The sequence below is a fragment of the Leptidea sinapis genome, chromosome 25 (assembly GCF_905404315.1).
Source record: "Leptidea sinapis chromosome 25, ilLepSina1.1, whole genome shotgun sequence".
NCBI classification, from domain to species: Eukaryota; Metazoa; Arthropoda; class Insecta; order Lepidoptera; family Pieridae; genus Leptidea; species Leptidea sinapis.
In genome coordinates, this window is record NC_066289.1 from 823,118 (window position 1) to 844,874 (window position 21,757).

General features: G+C 33.1%; 2 protein-coding genes and 1 long non-coding RNA gene across 3 annotated transcripts in view; 2 read left to right on the top strand and 1 right to left on the bottom strand.

Moving 5' to 3' along the window:
* Positions 1 to 21,757, top strand: part of LOC126972240 (transmembrane protein 127-like) — a 551,958-nt gene that overhangs the window by 480,327 nt on the left and 49,874 nt on the right. The window lies entirely within an intron of this gene.
* LOC126972256 (uncharacterized) lies at positions 2,363 to 5,838 on the bottom strand. Its single transcript, XR_007731104.1, has 3 exons — positions 5,431 to 5,838; positions 4,074 to 4,259; positions 2,363 to 3,178 (listed from the first exon to the last, which is right to left on the bottom strand). It is a non-coding gene; the product is annotated as an uncharacterized LOC126972256 (long non-coding RNA).
* Positions 6,260 to 9,677, top strand: LOC126972244 (ATP synthase subunit O, mitochondrial). Its single transcript, XM_050818891.1, has 4 exons — positions 6,260 to 6,423; positions 6,500 to 6,754; positions 6,829 to 7,020; positions 9,144 to 9,677. Exons 1-4 carry the CDS (start codon positions 6,397 to 6,399, stop codon positions 9,297 to 9,299), a joined length of 630 nt encoding a protein of 209 aa, XP_050674848.1. The 5' UTR covers positions 6,260 to 6,396; the 3' UTR covers positions 9,300 to 9,677.

Genomic DNA, 21,757 nt, shown 5'->3' on the forward strand with positions numbered 1-21,757 from the left:
CTTAAATAGTTAGTGTATTTAAGGTAATGAAAAGAAAATGAATTTATTTAAATTATTTTTTATATAATACTAACTGACCCAGCAAACGTCGTATTGAGCCCTGGATCCCCGACAATTCGTTGCACGCGGTCAATAGGTGATACTGATCTAACTGATACTAGGTTGCGTCTGACCAGAGATGACAAAAATACAGGCAGTATCTGGTGTTCCTCCGCTTTTGGAGAGTGATAGAATCTAGGTTACCTTGAAGTATTACCGTGATCTATTAATGACCCCCAGCTTCTTTGAATTCAATTTGGGTTCCTTGACACATTCCAGATGACCTGTAGACATGACCGGACGCGGTCTTCAAAATCTACTCACAGCCAAAGAGTACACCCTACCGTTGAAATTGCCGAAACGTTGACAGCAGATACGAGTATGCTCCCCAACGAACACACATACCCATATTATTATTCACGCCGGTTTTTTGTGCGAGTGAGAAACATAATCCGAACGAGTCTGGTCCGATCGTACTGTCGTTATAGGACGACAGCATGACTCTGCCACATTAAAAAACCCTTTTAGTCACTGACAATTCACAGAACAAGAGTTTCGTAAGTTTAATCGTAAAAAATACTTGCTAGAAGTTCATTAAATTTATAATTTGTTAAAAATATAATAACAATCGAATAACACAGAAATAGTTGTATCCTATCCTTGGATAGGTATTTGGTAATGGTTGCTAAATAATGGTATAAAAGTATCGATAAACTATAATTGTGAGGTATTAATAGTCATCACTCATCAGTGACCAGTGTATCGCGAATCTTCTGGGCGAATTAATTATGTGTGTGCCTTTCAAAGGAATCAAGCTGAAATGGACAGTTTCTCCTAATCTATGTTTGTACATGTGTAAATTGTGTTTCTAAGTTTGTTAATTGTTGTTGCTATTACGGTGAATTTGACATTTATTTTTTCTTTTGACGCTTGACTTTCATGTTTTGCGATATTTCTGTGTGTTTCATAGGTATGCAGACCATACTGTATATATATAATTAATTACTTATCGATATAAATTATCGATTTATTCCAACTAACCTATGTATTTATTATATTGGCAGCTCTGATATTACGTCATTAGTTGATTATGTTGGTATCAAGATTTAGTACAATAGAATACAAGCGACATTTCTCATTATTTTCTATGGCACAACGTAGTGTTTAAATTCTCTTTGGTGTTCTGTGCTGCTGGTTGATCGTAGTGTTTAAATTCTCTTTGCACGACAATTTCAGAGAAGCGCGGGAACTCCTGATTGCTTAGGGCGGTCTTTTTAACAATAAAATTAAATATTTCTTTTATATTGTATATAATCCTCATATTTTTGAAAAGTATTTGTATATGTTTATCATTTAATTTGTTTAGTATAAGTAAAAGTCTATATATTTAGTGATTTAGGTTTGTGCTAAGAGATGTCGAAAAGGCGGAAAAAAGCCAAGCCGGAACGAGATAAAGGTGAGTCTATTTTAGATTCCACCTCTGAAAGTAGCGAATACTCAGATTCGCGTACAGTTTTGGAAGACCACGAGGACTTTTATTTGCCATATAGGGTGGCCGACTATTGTCGCCGATATCCGGAAGACGCAGGTGCCGGTCATGAATTTATAGTCTTCATAGAGAGTGTCACTGAACAGCCACTTGGTAGTCGTGACATGCTAACTCTTAGTAGTTACTTATCGCGCTTCATTAAAGGCATTAAATATCTTAAGAAACTCAACAAATATAAGATAGGAGTAGTGTTTGAACGACCCAATTTGGCTAATACATTCCTAGACAACACGACATTTTTAAGGGAACAAAATATTAAGGCGTCCATCCCAGCTGGTGCCACTGAATTGTCTGGAGTGATTTCCTCCGTACCCATTGATATGTCCAACAAAAAAATTTTCAAATCTTTGTCAAGTACAAAAAAAAATATTTCTGTTCGGCGTATAATAAAAAAAAACAAATCCGATAGTGATTTTATATTACAATCTACACAGGCAGTCATTACTTTTGCGTCATCTACTTCACTCCCAGATTACGTTCACTTAAAGATGTGGCGTCTACCAGTGCGACCTTATGTGCCGCCAGTTAAGCAGTTTTTCCGATGCCTTAGGTTTGACCACTTGGCTAAATTCTGTAAGAATGCTCAGCGTTGCTCAATCTGCACTGAAAATCATTCATATAAAGAATGTACTATACCTATTGACAAAGCAGTATGTGTGCACTGTAAAGGTAACCTTGCAGTATCAGGTCAATGCCCTATAAAACAAAAAAAGATATTGGATAGTAAAAATAAAAGTAAAACACCATTATCAGATTTATTTAAACATCCAACAAGCTTTCCATCACTCAAGAAGACAGAGAACACACAAGACATCATTAATTTAATTTTATCCAATCCAGCAGCAATGAACCTAATCACAACTGTCACAATTCAACTGTCACAAACTTAACATAGTACAGTGGAATGCTCAAAGTCTGTTGAGTAACAGACTTGAGCTTCAAAACCTACTTTATGAGCAGGACATACACATAGCACTTATATCAGAAACTTGGCTTAAACCAAATATACAGTTTTCTATCAGAGGTTATACAATACTAAGAAATGATTATGATCACAATGGTGTAGCAATTTTCGTTAGAAATGGCATTTATTTTCAAAAGTTAGAAACATTTTCTGATAACTCCTTGCAAAATGTAGCAATCAAAATTAAATACAAACAAAAAGACATCTCAATTGTTAGCTTTTATAGTCCTGGCAACAGTGTACCTAACTTTGAAAAATCTAAATTTAATAGACTGTTGCATAGTATTCCAAAACCACTAATAATTGCTGGTGATTTTAATGCTTACCATACCATTTGGGGTTGTAATAGAACCAATTCTAGAGGTAGAGACATCATGGATGTAATGGACGATAATGACTTAATGCTCTTAAATAATGATCAACCAACTACAGTGGGTACTAATTCTTGGAGACTAAATGGACTAGATCTAACAATACTATCATCTTCATTATTCCTGTGCTGTGAATGGCAAGTTCATCAGGACTCTTTGGGCAGCTATCACTTGCCTACAATCACAAAATTTTCCATGGTAGTGTCGGAAACTGAATCTTCTTCAATTCCCTCCAACATTCCTCCACACAGTAATCTGAAAATAGTAAATTGGGACCAATATGAGAACTTAGTAAATGACTTGTTAAAACAATTTGATATAAATAATTGTAATCTACAGAAGTCTTACAATAACTTCTGTTCCATAATTCTTAGAGCGGTAGAAAATTCAGTACATAAAACCAACTACCACTGTAACAATATTACTAATCTACCTAAAAGAAAGCGACAACTTCCCTGGTGGAATGGGCATTGTACTAAAGTGGTAGAAGATTGCAAACAGGCTTATCTGTTATTCAAATCAAATTGCAATATCCAAAACTACATTCATTTTAAGCAAGCTCAAGCAAAGAAAAAATATATATTAAGACTTGAACGTCGTAAATCCTGGACAGATTTTTGCTCCACCATAAATAGGTTAACGCCAATGAAACAGATTTGGACAAAAATGAGGAAATTTAAGAACTTATATTCTAATAATAATAATTTCCCTAGCAATAATTGGATATCCAACTTTTTACACAAATATACTCCTGATACAGTACCAAATTTGACAAATATTCACAATAATCATCCTTTAAATAGCATCAACTCTTTTATGATTGCCCCTTTTACTATTGAAGAATTAAAAGCTGTATCATCAAGAAAGGACTCTGCATGCGGTTTGGATTGGCTCTCCTATAAAATGTTTAAATTCCTTAACTCTTCTAACTTAAATAAGTTTCTAAAAATATTAAATCTCCTATGGAACAACTTCACTATTCCAGAAGAATGGAAAACAGACTGTCTAATTCCAATTTTAAAGCATGGGAAAGATTCTAGTTCAGCTGATTCATATCGTCCTATCACACTAAGCTCGTGTGTTGGTAAAATTTTTGAACAATTAATAAAACAGAGATTAATATTTTATATTGAAAGTAACAACCTCTTACCTAATAATCAATTTGGATTTCGATGCGGTCGTTCTGCTTGTGAGAGTCTACGGCATTTATGTCTTGACATCCATAGTGCCCAGATTGACAATAAGATATTGGCTGGTGTTTTTTTGGATGTTGTGGGAGCATTTAATAATGTTGATTTAGAACAATTATCATCCATTCTTCTATCCTTAAATGTCCCTGAAAAAATAGTTAGTTGGATATTCAATTTCTTGCATGGTCGTAAACTTTATGTTAGAGTCAATAACCAATTAATAGGTCCTCGATATTCATATAGAGGCGTATCGCAGGGCGGAATTTTGAGTCCATTGCTCTTTATAATCTACATAAATAATCTAAATAAAAATCATAATAAAAAAAAAATATTGGCTTGGGTAATAGAGTTTCTAACCTCCAATTTGCTGATGATCTAGTAGTGTATAGTTCAGGGCTTAATTTATCAAATGTTGTGTTAGATCTTAATGTAGCACTCAAAAAATTGGAGCTTTATTTTCAATATCTTAGTCTTGAGGTCAGTATTGACAAAAGCAAAATAGTAATATTTTCAAAGCATTCTATAAGAATAAGAGATGCAAAAATATATTATGGTACTCAGGAAATTTCAATAGATAATTCAATAAAGTTTTTAGGAGTTACCTTTTTAAGTAATTTTAGATGGCACAAATATGTCGAAATATTAGAAAATCGAGCATTAAAGGCCTGCAATATTCTGAAATCATTAGCTGGTACATATTGGGGTGCAGACCATATAGTATGCTGTCAGAGTGGCAAAATTATAACCAACTTTATACTGATGGATCTTAAAGTAATTCTGCTGTCTCTATGGCAGTTTATGACATACAACTGCGGAGTGGGTTTGGTCATAGGTTAAATACCTTGGCTAGTATATCCACAGCAGAAGGTGCTGCCATATATGCTGCTCTAGAATATATTGGAGAACAGTCATATAATAATTGGATCGTTATAACAGATAGTATGAGTGTTTTAAAAGCTTTACAATATCCTAAATGTAATGTTACAACTAATTTCATCATTTACAATATTAGAGACAAATATCAATGCTTATCCCTAACAAAAGATATTGTTTTATTCTGGACTCCTTCACACATAGGCGTGGAAGGAAATGAACAAGCTGATTATCTTGCTAAATCTATTGTGAATAGTAATCAGATACATACTGCTTTGAACATTCCCATACCACACACAGATGCACTGTCTCATTTTAAAGGTACATTCTTGCAAGACTTTCAGAATTATTGGCAACAAGTTGTTCAAACAAAGGGCAAATGATTAGCCGACATTAAAAACGAAATCTCTCCTCCCTGGTTTGTTAAAAAGAAAAAATACTTACACAGAAAATTTTACACCACAATTTGTCGGTTACGTCTGGGACATTCTCGTAGTGGTGCTCATTTATTTAGGATCGGTGTTTTAGATTCTCCAACTTGTCAATTCTGTAATTAATCCATCCAAACTCTTGATCACATTTTCTTTGACTGTCCCCAATATAATCTTCAAAGATTTACATTGATAGACTGCCTCTTGGATATTTATAAGAATGCTGAAGACATCCCGCGCTCACTTCAGCAGTTATTGAAAACTTATGACTGCTTCGTGCCGCTTTACAAATTTATAGTTTCAACGGTAGGCGAAATTTGAATATACGGCTTGGCTTTTGACACAATCCCTTACACAGACTTAAAACATATTCGTCCATAAATTATTATTGGACTTGTGTTTATAATGTAAATTTTAATGTATAAATGTAAATACATATTATATTTGTAGTTATACCTTAAATTAGTTTCATATTATCTTATAATTATACTCAACTAATATTCATCATTGTTACTTATAATTCATGTATAATATATTTCTTATAACGTATATGAGATTTATATTTTAGTATTATATCATAAAAGTTTATTATTAAAAATAAGGGGCTAAGCTTGATCTTCATTGGAACAGGAATATTATCAATAAAAGACTTGGCTTCGGCCTTTCATGCGAACCTATATGTATTTTATATGTATATGAAGAAAATGAAACATTTACTACTTTTATGGGAAATTGTACTATTTATGTTTGAAGATGAAGATTATATAAATACTTAGCTTGACTTTGAACAAGCTGTGTAACGTGAAGAATAGAAAAATAAAAATGAAGACTTGGCTGTATGGGCTTTTGACCCCTTTGCCTGTCCAGATGGACGAACAGAACCAAAAAAAAATATCTTTGCACTTTGCTGCTGGTTGTCTGAGTCTAGGGAAAAGTACCTAATTCTTTATTGTTTTGTGTAAGATTTTCACGATTCACCATGTCCCTGACGAAAACGAACATGCTGGTAATTTCATGAAATACTTGTGTTTTTTTTTTAGTTATTTATATAATGTAAATAAGAAATTACGTAATCATAACAGGTGCGCACCTTCAGCACATCATCGGCTGCTGCTCAGCTTATAAAACCTCCTGTTCAAGTTTTCGGCTTGGAAGGCCGATATGCTGGTGCCTTGTACTCTGCGGCTTCAAAAAGCAAAGCGTTGGATGCGGTTGAAAAAGAGCTTATCCAATTTCAACAATCGATTAAAACTGACATTAAATTGAAGGAATTCCTTGTTAATCCAGTGCTCAAGAGGAGTATTAAATCCGATGCACTTAAACACTTGGCAGCTAAGGTGAGTTAGTTCCCTCAAGTTTTTTATATGACAAGTACAGAGTAGAAATAATAAAAATTATATTTTTTATGCAGACTAACATGTCAGCAACATCTGGTAACTTACTAGGACTGTTAGCTGATAATGGTCGCCTTGATAAACTGGAACAAATTATTAATGCATTCAAAATCATCATGGCTGCACACCGTGGAGAGGTTACATGTGAGGTTATAACTGCCAAACCTTTGGATGCAACTCAGAAGCAGAACTTGGAAGCTGCACTTAAGGTAAATATTTTTGTATTGTATTGAAGATCATATCACAGGCTCACTCACATACTTTAATGGGCTATATGTATTTATGGAAAGTGTATACCAATCCAAGCTGATATAAACCAGGAAGAAAACACCAGAAACAGCATATATCTGGGTTGTGCCATTCAACCCAAAACATTCCTCCCATGACCATATAATAACAGTCATATAAGAGACTCAGGGTTGGTTATTTCTCACTAAAAATACATATACATTACTGTTAACTATCGTTAAACAATAAAATGTGTGTTGTTGTTTTAACAATTATGGTAACAGATGCCTACACCAGCAGTTAACATCATTTTCTTTTAACATTATATAATAGATTATATTAATGCAGTTTATTTAACAATTTTAACTGAATGTTTCAAATAATCTGGAGTATGTGTGATTTTGATAGATATTTATTCATTTTTAAGTACTTATATTAGTTTAGTACTTAGTTTATTTCATGCAATCAATTCTTAAAAATATAATAATGTTATTTATTTTTAATAGGTAACTGATTTGATTATTTATGTATTTCTGTTATTTATTTAAATAAAACAACCTTGTATTTTCTGTAAGGTTCTGAAAACAAACTTTCTCATCGCTTGTAAAGTTAACAGTTTATTCTATGTAAATAAATAGCTTGTGAAATAATCTACTGCTTCATTAGGAAAAAGGAGAATACTTTTACAAAGAATATATCATCAGATATGTAGATATGTACTTTGTAGTAAAGGTATCCATTTTAACATTACAGTACTAATTAATTATAAAGCACAAAAAACATAAACACTTCCTTCAAAATGAACAACAGTAAACACAGCAACAATTTTTAAACAAACAATAGGTAATTTTATTGTTCTTACACAGTAGGTACATAGGTAGGCATAATAAATGGAATTCAATTCATTCAATTATCAAAAACAAGACAAGTTGATGCATATATACTTGATGTTGCTCCCATCAAATTTTATTGGGGAACACTACTGGTTTTTACTGACAGCCCAAATTACTTTAACAATCATGTATTTATACAATGAAACAACACTTTGTCCTTAACTATCGTTAATGTCTTTTGTGCAAACTTTATAACAGAGTACTAAACGGTGGTCTCATCTCAGCAAACAGGAGGTTAAATATTGTTTGTAGTTGTCAATATTTGACAAATGTATGTGACATTAATTAACTGTCTGAAACAACCAGGCCTTGATTGCGGGCTATTGTGAATATAATATAATTTGCTTGAAGCGAGCTTGTGTGTATGGAATCCTCATGAAGTTACCTATTCCCTTATGTTGGAAAAAGTGCAAAAAGCATTTTTGAGTTTCCTGTATATGGGGAAAATGGGTTAGTATCCATACTTTTGCCCAACATCATATCTCATCTGTTGCCTCTGTACAACACTCTAGAAACCAGACAGGCTCTCAATCTGACATAAAGTTGGCTAAAGGTTAATAAATGCTCATGATATTCATTATGAGCTGATTTAACTGTATATTTCTGACAATTACACTTGTAGCAAAAATCACCATCTTCCCATGTACCCTTGGCGCTAATGTGGCATGTCTTGAAATTGTTTAATCGGCTTGTAGAAGCCTATAGCTGATTTATTTACTGACAGATGTTGGTGTTGGTGCAGCTGCTACTCCAACTTTGAGAGTCCTCACATAATTGGAGTGGAAACTAGTAATACCAACACTTAATGAAATCAAAATTTTTCAACAGGCTATCCTACCTGCATTTTACCTATATTGTGTTTCACATGATAGTGTGTTAAACATACATTCAGAGTGATGCAGAACAGCAAATTTATAAGTTTCTGGGTACTTAGAACCGAAGTATCCATCACTGCTCTATGGTTACATGAACAATATTCACTGTTAACTATAATTAATAAATATTTTTACCACACATTTACTCCCATCCCCAGAAAGTTATTTTAAAGCTGCATGGTGTGGGACAAGCCAAACATACTTATTTTTAATAATTTTAAAAGGGTTTGGACATTGTTATTTAGAGATAAATGTGTTTAATGTAATTATTAAATACTATTTGTGGAAAAACTATCAACATCTAGTTCAATTATTAAGTAATAAATTTATTTACAGAAATTCCTGAAGGGTAACGAAACTTTACATCTGACTACTTCTGTTAACCCATCATTAATTGGTGGGATGGTAGTATCAATTGGTGATAAATATGTGGACATGAGTGTAGCCAGCAAGGTTAAGAAATACACAGAGCTCATCAGTGCAACAGCCTAACATAGTGTAGAATATTAAGCAAAGCATTGTTTGAAAATATTGTTTAATTTTGAAGTAAAAAACTGATAATCATGTAGTTTATGTATTTATTTTATTTCTAATAAAGGTGTAACATTTAATTAAAACAAATAATTCTTGGGTTTTTTTTAGAAAATATATATAATAATATTTATGAGTTCACATATTAACAGTCCGATGTACCATATGTGGTACAAGAGAACTATGCTACTCTATGGGCTCTAGAACAACGGATTAATCAAATTTGGAGTGTTCTTTGTGGACTTGTGGCCAATGATTTAATAGGATAAGTCAAAAACATGTCTTATTTTTTAAGTGCTGCCATATAACAACACAGAATAAAATAGCTTAGTAAACAAATTGAATTTTATTTATATTTTATTTCAAAAACATTAACTTATAAACAATCAATACAGTATGTTTTTTACAATTAATGCATTGATATCCTTTTGGTTTTGGCGATCTTCATCAAGGAGGTGTAGCATCATCTCAACTCATCATCTTCAGAATACTGGGTCTGGAAATCTCGAGCGATTGCCAATTCCGTGGCCATCTGGAGGGCAAAGCCAAATTGGCTTCAAAGAAGCTGGGCGTCATTAATAGAGCACGGCAATACTTCAAACCAGCCTACATTCTAGCGCTCTACAAAACGCAGGTCAGGCCACACATGGAGTATTGCTGTCATGTCTGGTCCGGACGCACCCCAGTATCAGCTCGATGCATTTGACCGCGTGCAACGCAGAGCAGCTCGAATTGTCGGCGACCCAGTGCTCTGTGAACGGCTGGATCACTTGGCGTTGCGTAGAGACGTCGCTTCATTGTGTCTTCTACCGCATTTATCACGGGGAGTGTTCCGAAGAGCTGTTTAACCTGATTCCTGCTGCCGAATTCCACCTTCGCACGACACGCCACAAGTTAGGATATCATCCCCACCATGTGAATGTTTGGCGGTCCTCCACAGTGCGGTTTGCAATGAGCTTTCTTCCTCGTACTACAAAGCTGTGGTATGAGCTTCCTTGTGCGGTGTTTCCGGGACGATACGACATGGGTACCTTCAATAAAAGCGCGTACACCTTCCTTAAAGGCCGGCAACGCTCTTGTGATTCCTCTGGTGTTTCAAGAGAATGTGGGCGGCGGTGATCACTTAACACCAGGTAGCCCGTACGCTCGTTTGTCCTCCTATTCCATAAAAAAAAAAAACAAGAAGTATGGTGTGGAGTTTAGGGTTTTGAATGTACCGGCATATGAATAAGACTATTTGGAGATCTACGGCTGAGACTAACCTGAAACATTTCCAATCTGCACTTCTCTACATAATATATTCTACTGATTCCGCAATTACTGGACTGATGTCTAAATATTCTTCCACATCTTCATAATCTTCGTCGTTTTGCTCGTTTTTGTCTTCTTGATCCAATTATCTTTTCTTCAGCATGTGAATCTATTTAGATTGTTCTTTTTTTTCAGCATCAGAATCTTTTTAGATTCTTCTTATGTCTTCGTCTCTTATCCTTCTGATAAAATAGCAAAAAATATGGAGAACGTAAATATTGTGAGTCTACGTTCTATTTGATACAAAATTGAGGGTAGGGTGATATTTTTTTATCACCCTATGTAATGTTGGCCAATTAATTGTTTATGGTCAATAAATTAATCTTATTATTATTTGGCATCAGTTGTTATTTCGACATTGAATAAAGGCCAAAAAATCATATGTACATATGGCATATGTGTGTGGGCCATGGGGACTGTCTTAGCCTACTATTATTGTGGACTGTTAACGTGAAAGAAAGAAAAGATTGAAAGCATCATTTATGTCGATGTTACTCTCTAGAGGACAGTCTTCTGTCAATGGTCCGTGTTTCTGCTCCATTGGTAAAAAAAAATTAAAACCAGTCTGAGAATTGTGAAGATAATTTGCATATCCGTCGGATCCCCTTTAGGTCTGGAATAATCTGATTTAATTATTTTATAGCAGACGGCAGTATTTGTATACTGCCAGCAAAAGTTATAAAATTTGTGTTTGTAATTCAATATACGAGGTAAACTGGTGCTCCAATAACTTAAAAAACAGATACGCAGTTTTTTTTAAATAAAAATCAGAGTCAATTAGGATGCTCAGATGATGGTATTTGATACGCCCTGCCGATTACAATTCAGTGCCGCTCAGGATTATTGAAAAACCCCAAACACTCTGAGCGACACTACAATTGCGCCCTTTAGTTGTCAGATTTGTCCACACACCCTGGATGAATAGAGTCAGTCACACGTACATATTATAGTAAAATGACGTGCAGTACTTTCTCCAGCGTTCCAACATTTACAGCTCAGTAAGAAAATGTCCGTCTTCATTGTTGGCCGCGCATGTCTGTATCATCGTTCTCGATCTTGTAAGTATGTTTGATTTTGAGTAAAGGTCTGTTGTCTCAGTTAGGAAGTACTGTTCTTAGTCCTAATAAATGTTGTTGATGTAAGAGTTAGTCTTTACACGACAAAGACAGCCGTGGTACAGCCAGAAGCAGTTTCCGTGCTCAATTGGCTATCAATATTCGACACCCATATGGCATTTGCGTCATCGCTTTCGTTGATCGTTCGGACTTCTATCTACTCCACTTTAGCTTAATATTTGATTTGAGGTTAGAAACATTTTTTTTTGTTATTTCTCAATAAATATGAATTACCTTACCTACCTAATAAGAATATAATTTACATCTCAACTCCTGCGAGACCATACTAAATCCAACCCAAAACATGTTAGTACATATTACATATTAATTTCTTAGGCAAGGCACGTCATGAACATCCTAACTGAAGTTACAAACACCAGGAGAACGGTGGTAAAGTAACATTAAACTAAGTCTGGTTCTGGTAAGAGGGATTCACCTTAAAGAAACTTTACCGACTCCGTTGACATACTTATTGAAATGATTTTTTTGTTACAATAAAATGTTTGAAGCTAAATTATCAAAACTTACAGAAGTATTAACTACCTAGTGCTTAGACTACTTACAAGAATAAATCCCTAATATTCAGATATAACCACAAAGTTTATGTTCTTGAACATGAAAATAACTTTGAAATTGCCGTGTATAAACAGCAGATCATTGAAATATTCCTTAAGTATCACCATAGGTACTTATTTCCTTTGTTTTTAAAAATATTTGTTCACCTGACCATTCCTCGGTTAAACTTTCACCTCTTAAGAGGCCTAGCAATTGTTATTGGATAAATAGATTTAAGGGTTTTATATAAATATAGTGTACCCACTTAACTGAATCGAAATACATGTTTCTCATTTCACTCAAGAAGCAGTTGTTTTATTTTAAATAGTCTCTAAATATTTTATACAGTGGACCAAGTTTACAATGTTTTAAAAAGACTTGATATTAGGAAAGGAGTTGGAGCAGACGGCATTCCATCGATGTTTACTACTGCACTAGTGGATTAGCTTTACCGCTTATACTGATTATCAACACATCGCTAAGGTCTCTAGTGTAACCTTTATTCAAAGGCAGTGACAAAAAGGAGGTAAAAAATTTTAGCCCAATTTCCATCATTTCTGTGTTTGCAAAAGTGTTCGAGCTATAATTATATGCCCTGTTATATCACGGCACTTAAAAAAATGTTACACCTGAACTGCATGGGTTTTTGTAAGCTTGATCAAGTCGTTAACCTTGTTTCCTTTGTGGAAGACATTATTGAGGCTCTTGATACTGGCAAATCTGTTGATGAAAAAAAGATAACCCTCTAGAAAATGGTGATATTGATTTTAAATATAAGAAAGTATTTTCTTGTTTCGTCAATTTTGCAACGATTTTATATTATTCTGCGATTTGGAACTAAGGCAAATTCAAAATAATGAAAATCAGACCAGCTGTTCTCCAGACATAAGTGTTCGAATAACTATATTGTGTAATGTATGTTAATAACTATGTACCTATTAAGAATTTTTATGATTTCACCAATAGGCTTTATAAACGCTATAATTTGTAAGAATAGATAGGTACGGATGTATGCATATGATGGTTGATCGTAATGCAAAAGTTAATAATATTTATAGTTAATTATAATTGTAATATATTCTTATGTCCTCCTAAATTATGTTAATCGATTTATTTCAGTAAGCAAACACATGCAGATTTTGCGATTTAAAAACGCGTGAGCAAGTCCCGCAGAGCTGGCCATAGGAAAAACATGGCATGTCCAAATGTATGCCTGCTTCTTTTAAGATTTGACCCTGCGATTAGTTGATAGTCATTGAAAATGCAAATAATAGGAACTGCAGGCGTTTAAATTAATAACCCCTCCACCCGCTGCCATCCGATCGCCCGCAAGCCCGTCGCACCGCCTGCCACCGGACCGCACTACAATATTGCGCACTCGGTTGTTTATCGTCATCGTCATAACTATCCCAATATTTGTTCAAATAATAATTAGTATAGACAGAGATTATCTACTTTAAATATGTTATGTAAGTATGATTTTGATGTAAGCTATATTATTGTAGTTTTAATAAAATGCATTTATTAGATTTCGCGTGAAAGAGCAACAAACATACATCCATACAAACTTTCGTATTTATAATATTAGTAGATACATCTTCGGAAAGCCAGAAGGTAGGTTTGATATTTTTACTGGTCCATACATCCAGACATCTACACTTACAAATTTCATATTTATAATATTAGTAGATACTTTTTTGGAAAGCCAGAAGGTAGGGCTGAGATTTTCGTAGATCCATATATCCAGACTTCCATATATTCTTACAAACTTTCGTATTTATAATATTAGTATACTTCGTTAGAAAGCCAGAAGGTAGGTCTGAGATATTTACAGGTCCATACATCCAGACGTCCATACATTCATACAAACTTTCGTATTTATAATGTGAGTAGGTATACTTCTTTGGAAAGCCGGAAGGTAGGGCTGAAATTTTATAGGGTTGTAATATTAAGTTTAGTATGTATCAATGTTTAGAGACTGAGCGTTTGGAGATTAAATAAAACAACTGCTTGAGTAGTATGAAGAATATGTGGAATATATATTTTACTTCAGTTACACGATATATATACAAAATCCTTAAAACTAGTTAACCAATTACAATTGTTACTTAAAAAATATTTACAAGTTTAGAAATTACACACCAATACTAAAGCTTACATTTTGACCAATAGTTAAACATTTAATTCAATAAGAATTGCGAACAATATTATGTGTTCTATCTCGCTCTAAAACTAATGCTATCGCAGTAAGCTGGCCAGCGAGCGCTTGTGTAAACTGGCGTCTGGCGTCGATGCTCGATCGGCGGATGTCAATGAGCACCCACTCCTGTCGCTCATTGTTAAAATTGAATGAATTATTATTCACGATTTATATTTCTACGATCTATAATGCTACGAAGGTATTACGTTACAAGTTAGATATTAGACATTTGTATTAATTGATGTTATTGGTTGTAGGTACAGCTACAGAAGTATGGGATGTTTACTTATGAGTTTTTAAAATTTTATAATACATGGGGACACTAAAAGTTTTGCACTTCTAGCTAATCGGGACTATTTGAATTTCGAATGTTATATTTTTCGAAACGTCGCAACAAAAATGGAATTAAAATCTTTCGATTTTAGAGCGATAATTTTTTATGATTTTAAAAGTTCTCTCGCTCTCCCTCCGCAAGACTGTGCCGCTCGTCTTCAAAATGCTTTTGGGAGAGAAGCACCTTGCTTGAGCACCGTGAGGCGATGGTTTGCTGAATTTGAGAGGTCGGGTTTCTTTACACGATGAATTTCGTGAAGGGCGGCCTTCAACTGCCATTAACTAAAATAATGTGGCTACTGGTAAGCGGCTAATTGAAGAAAACCCGCGGATTACCAGACATTTCACAGAACAAAGAATTGAAAGTTCGGAAACCTCGTTGTCGTTGGATCCTTCATGAATTTACAGCGGTGCAGAAGCTGGCTCGCGTGGAATGGTGCTCACAGATGCTAATGAAGTACGACCACGGACATTTTAATGCTGCTTATGACATTTTCATGGGAGATGAATCGTGGGTTTATTGTTTTGAACCCGAAACAAAACAGCAATCATGTGAATGGGTATTTGAAAATGAGAACAGGCCAACAAAAATGAGGCAGGCGAGAAACGTTGGTAAAAAAATGATCGCATTTTTTTTCTCACCTACACACACTTTCACAATTTCACTTGAAGATCCAAAGAGTGTGCCGAGTATTCTACCATTTGTTTACAAAGGTGTAAAAGTATGCTGAGATGGTTTGGACATGTCGAGAGAATGAATGAAGAACGATTGCTGAAAAAAGTGTATAAGGCCAGTGTGAATGAGAGTGTTGGAAGGGGTAGACCTAGGCGGACGTTTCAAGATCAAATCAGGGATGTCTTGAAAAAAGGCCAGGTCAAGAGTATCCTAAACCGCAGAGCATGTATGAAAGGAATAATGAAAGTGGACGAAGCGAAAGAAGTATGTAAGGATCGTAGCAAGTGGAAAGAAGTGGTCTCTGCCTACCCCTACGGGAAAGAGGCGTGATTTTATGTATGTATGTAAAAAAGTCCGCGAAAGACGACCAAACACACACAAGGCCAACAAAACTAAGTCATTTTTAGCTTCCTAAAAAGTACAACTCGTCACCCATCCTGCACATAGACCCGACCTAGCACCCTGTGATTTCTGTATTTTCCCCAAAGTCAAAGATTTGATGAAAGGTTTCACTTTTACCAATTCCGAAGAGGCAGTGATAGCGTTCAATCAGCACGTAGAAAACATATCTTCAGTTCTGTGGTCCTCCTGTTTTAAAAATGATTCGATCACATGAAAAAATGTTTAAAATGTAAAGGAGAGTATTTTGAAAAGCAATAAACGTAATATTTTGGTTATACCATGTGGTTTTTTTAAGTAACGAAAACTTTTAGTGTTACCTACGTACTTACACATTGTTTTACCGGCAATATAATGTATCAACTAAATTAGGTGAATAAGATGTTGTATACTAAGCTGTATAAGACACTATAGTATTTTATTTTTCCTACGGGAACTCGTTAGATTTCCAGGATGAAAGGTATCCAAGATGTTGACCGCAGTATAATTATGAACATGCCAAATTTTATTAAATTAGATGCATAATTTGTTGTTACTAAGCTGTATAAGAAACTATAGATTTTTTACTATCCCGCGGGACTCTTTAATTTTCTGGGATGAAAAGTATTTAAAGTGATGACTGGCAATTCATAAATTTTACTAAATTAGGTGCATAAGTTGATGTGTACTACGCAATATAAGTAAGTAGAGGTTTTTAACTATCCCACGGGAACTCTTTAATTTTATGGGCTGAAAAGTAACTAAGATGTTGATCGGTAATATAAGGTACCAACATGCCAAATTTTATTTAATTATGTGCAAATGTTGTTGAGTACTTCGCTATTTAAGTAAGGAGAGGTTTTTAACTGTCCTATGGGAACTCTTTAATTTTCTGGGATCAAAAGTATCTAAGATGTTAACAGGGGATGTAAGGTATCAACATGCAAAATTTCAATTTATAGTTCCAATAGTTTCAAAGATTAGCCCGTACAAACAGAGAAACAAAAAATTCCAAAACAAACGGGAATTGTTCTATTTCTATTCTTACATCACCCTGAGTCGGTTTTGATTATTTTTTTTCTTTGTACAGAAATTTGATTTCTACAGATTTATATTCGTAAAATAAAATTTATGGGCATAATATATTCTTTGAATTAATAAATATAAGAAAGTTTGTGTTTTAACATTGAACAATAAATTGAAAAATTGATTATATAATTGGGAAATGATGCATGTTTTAATTCTTAGAAAACATTATTGATGTTCTATTCAATCTATAATTAAAATTCTGTTTTTTATTTGAATAATTTTTGCATTCAATACTTGTATTTGTGTCTATGTTTCGGGAATGTTTGTAACACCTTTAAACCAACACTTTGATGCTTTTGTTAGTGTTAAATAAATATTAATATATAATAATTACTTTTATAATAAATTAGCTGAAAAACAATACAACAACAAATTAATTAGAATCACAAATTTGGTGCCATAATTTAGGAAAATACATGTTTAGGTACAGTATACTATGGCCTTTCAATTTTAGTTAATAATAAAGACTGAAAAAAAGCTATGAGATTGTGAACAAAATTCACTAGTAAGATCGACTTTTATTGAATAGCATGGACTGGCCTCTATTTTTAAATTAATAAATGCCATTGTAAGAGATTAGGAATTCGATTTGCATACCTTATTGCTTGAAATATGGAAACTATCTTAAAGTTTATATATATTTAGCACTTTACAAAGAAAGATAGCCCTTAGTAATTGTCATCAGCAATTTAGGCGACCATACAAGAATCAAATTCCTTGACTATACCTACAGAGTTACAACCTATGTTGAAAAACCATTGAACTCAATTGTATGAAAGCTGTACCAAATAATTAGAAGACATTTCTTGCTAAACAATTTTAATAAAAAAATAATTAGCAAACATTATTTATTTTATAAACAAGAAGAACAAAACAGTGCTTCATGCACTAACAGAAAAATATATTCTCAAATCAACATAACATTCTTATTATTAAACTTATTATTAATTGAGATCAGTTAAATCATATGAGATCAATAACAAATATTATTACGATAAGTCTGATAAATTTGAATGATTATCCTTCAGTTGGTGCTGCCTCTCCTTTAAGCAAAGCATTTTCTGCTTCGAGTTCTGCAATACGAGCCCTTGCTGCTTCTAGTTCATCATCACCACCATCTGTACCTAAGTGTTTCCTTACGTATTCCAAAGCGTCTTCTGGTTTATCTGGCTCTTCATATAAACTGACTAAAACTTTAGTAAGTGCATCCATTACTCCAGCTCTTTCTAAATATCGCCTGAACTCTTCTCTTTTAGAATCAATTGGCTGTAAATCATTATCTTATTTAACAATAAAATCTACGAAAGGGTTACCCTTATTGATACTAAATGAGTTGTTTAGCTTACCTTATATGACGACATCTTTTAAAAATTGATTAATTTTTCTTTTTATATCATGAGAAAATATATTAAAGTAGGAAGGAATAGGAGTTTTTTGATTCAGATTTCCGGCTCAATTTTTAGGCTTCCTTACAAAAATTGTTCTTAGTGTCAGCCAGTAATGTCAAAACTCAAATGTCAAACTTATTACTGACACAGAGTAATCCCTACTCAATAAAGTTATATATTTTATTACATAATATAGATCAACAAAATTAGAAGGCTATGCCCAACGTCAACGGTGTGCACTAAATGTCAATGTAGTATATGTTGCACGTAATGCAATTATATATTACTTTAAAAAACGTCACAGTTAATGGATCAGCTTTTTGTAATAGAATAACTTCATATTAAATTAAGAGTAAGTAAATCTTACAAATTACAAACATTAGAAGGTTTTTTTTTATAGAGGTTTGAAATTTTGATGTTTGAATAATATCTTTTCCGTTGTTCATGCATTAAATTCTATTTAAAAAGTAATTGATATTATTCCCCAAACGTAAGAAAAATACAAGGCATTCACAAAAACTATAAAATTAAATAATCGTAAAATTCAACTGACATGTTGATTCGTTTAAATTTTTTCCATTCAGTTTAGACAAACTTGTCAAATATTTGAAGGAAGAACAATTTCAAAATTTAAGACAAAATGTTCCAAATAATAATATTTTTTTTACGTCTTAGAAAAAAAGTATTTATCCATATGAATTTATAACACCACACGATTGCTTACAACTTTCAGCACTCCATGATCGTGATAGATTTTACAATACATTTACCGACACACATATTTCCGATGAAGATTATAAGTTAGATAATTCAAATTTATATCTTAAAATCAGTGTTTCACTTTAAACAAAATATGTATTTGAAAATTTTTGAGCTTTTATACATTACAGACATAATATGGCCTAGATCCAGCACATTATTATACAGCGCCTGGGTTAAGTTGGGGTGCTATGTTAAAATGCACAAAAATTAAATTAGAATTACTTTAGGGCTTTGAACAAATAGCTTTTATTGGATCGGGTATTTGAGACTGTATATCTCAATGTAGGAATTGTTATGAAAAAGCGAATTTAAACAAATAAGTATAGGTTCCAATATTATAAAACGAAACCACTAAAATATTTGCATGTCTCTCAAGACGAAACATGTGCCTACTCTTAAATTTGTAACAACTTTACTTGTGAATATTTCTGGCAAATAAAGAACTTTGACTTTGACTATGCGAGAACAGGACAAAGAAAAAACGAAAGTCGTTTATAACTTATTTTGATGCTAATAACCTTTCCGGATGGGTTTTGAATGGGTGGATGTCCCTACAAATTTTGATGTTCTGGATGATTTTGAATTTGGTTTTATTTTGGAAGTAGACCAAGAATATTCAATTCAACTGCATGATTAACATTCTGACCTATCCTTATGCCCCGAGAATATAAAATGTAAGTGTTGATGATACAAAAAGCATAAAATTTGTCCCAAAACTTCGTAATAAAAATACATATGTCATTTACTTCAGAAATTTAAATCAATGTCTCTCACACACACACACACAGAAAAAACAAAATATTCATAGAATTTTAAAATTCAAACAAAGCTCATGGTTAAAATATTACATAGATTAAAATACAAACACGCATAAACTAGCTACCTACATCTGATTTCGAAAAGATTTTAATAAATTAATGAATAACTCAATGTATAAAGAACAATGGACAATATTGAAAAAAGAGTAAATGTAAAATTGTACAAGATTTAATTGCCAAGATAGAATTCCATAGTTAATCTATTTTAAAATGAAAATTTGTTGCAGTTCAATTACGAAAAACTAAATTGTTTTTCAATAAACCTATTTAGTTGGGATTTTATATATTTAAAATTTCTAAAACTGTAATGCGATGACTTTCACTAGAGAAATAAGTTTCGAAATAAATTAAAATTATTGTACACTGATACTGATAGTTTAATATATATAAATTTTACACAGATATAAAACCTGATTTACATTTGCGTTTCAAAACCTCTGACTGCAGAAAAAATTTTTTTGCTACCCAAAAGTCAATAAAAAGAAGTACGGTACGATAATTATAAAGATGAAAACAAAGTTAACATATTTAATGAATTCCTAGGACTTAGATCTAAACGTATGTATTAGAGGTTGTGGAAAAATACACATTCAAATTTAATAAAAGTTTTACTAAGTAAGTATGTATATGAAAATGGAAAATTATAAGATATGCCTATTTGAAAATAAGAATTAATATTGTTCAATGCATAGATTTAAGTCAATAAAGTATAATATTTTCACTCAACGAATAAATAAATCTAGTTTGTCATACCAAACGGTATATCTAAGCAAATTATATTGATACCTACGCTTGGAGTCATCATAAAATAAAATAAATATTATATAAGTTTTATGGTTGAATAATTTTTTTGGAAAGAAAAGATTAGATATATAACTTGTGGAGTAAGTTATGATGTAGGTACTGTATATTGTTTTATTTATAAATTTTTATATTTAAATACAATCAAATAGGTGGGAGTTTAACAATAAATCGTCTCATAAAAAAATCATAGAATTTTAAAATTCAAACAAAGCGCATGGTTACAAAATTACATAGATTTAAGGTGACGCATTGATAAACAATTATTTGAAATCGGGTGCCACGCCCCCATGAGCTCCCCGCAATCAGTTCATATCCCGGTAATTTAGCAGCAGCTATCGTGCACTCGGGCCACGCGAGCGGCCCGTCTCGCGTCATAACTCGCGCGCTACTCTGTCGTGCGCTGCCGCGCTGGGACATAGACGTCGTGGAGTCGCCTTACCTCTATTTAGTTTTTTATAATGATTTGAATATTTTAAATTTTTGTAGACAAGCTGATATTTTTTGTGGTACTATGTCGATAAAAATAATTTGACGGCATGATAAACATTAAGTGATGAACAAATACCCACATACTAAACATACCTACCTACCTACAAACTTATATACATACAAACGCCGGATCTCATATTCACTGCTATATTGTTATATAAGTATATATATTTATATATATATAGATATTTATGTATTATATGTATTTTAGTAAGTATAATTATTTTCCATTTAATCCTTTGTATTCATACCTTATGTATGTACACGAACCTGCCACTAAAGGCACCTCTCTCTAGCCTCAAAAGGTTTGCTGGAAGAAAACTCTTGTTAGGGTTGTTTGCTCGCCTTTGTACATGTCCTCTATTTCTGTCTTTTTCCTATGTATTGTATTGTGTGCAATAAAGAATTAAGGACTGCTTCCGCTCTTATTAGATTTTAGTATAATTATAAAATTCTGACATAGGTAAGTATAATAATATATAAGTAAAAACCAAAATTAAG

Bases quoted from the DNA above. Each gene is read 5' to 3' on its own strand.
- LOC126972244 (XM_050818891.1), top strand. From the start codon at position 6,397: ATGTCCCTGACGAAAACGAACATGCTG. The intron at 6,755-6,828 runs GTGAGTTAGTTC...TTTTTTATGCAG, and splicing joins TTAAACACTTGGCAGCTAAG to ACTAACATGTCAGCAACATC. The intron at 7,021-9,143 runs GTAAATATTTTT...ATTTATTTACAG, and splicing joins ACTTGGAAGCTGCACTTAAG to AAATTCCTGAAGGGTAACGA.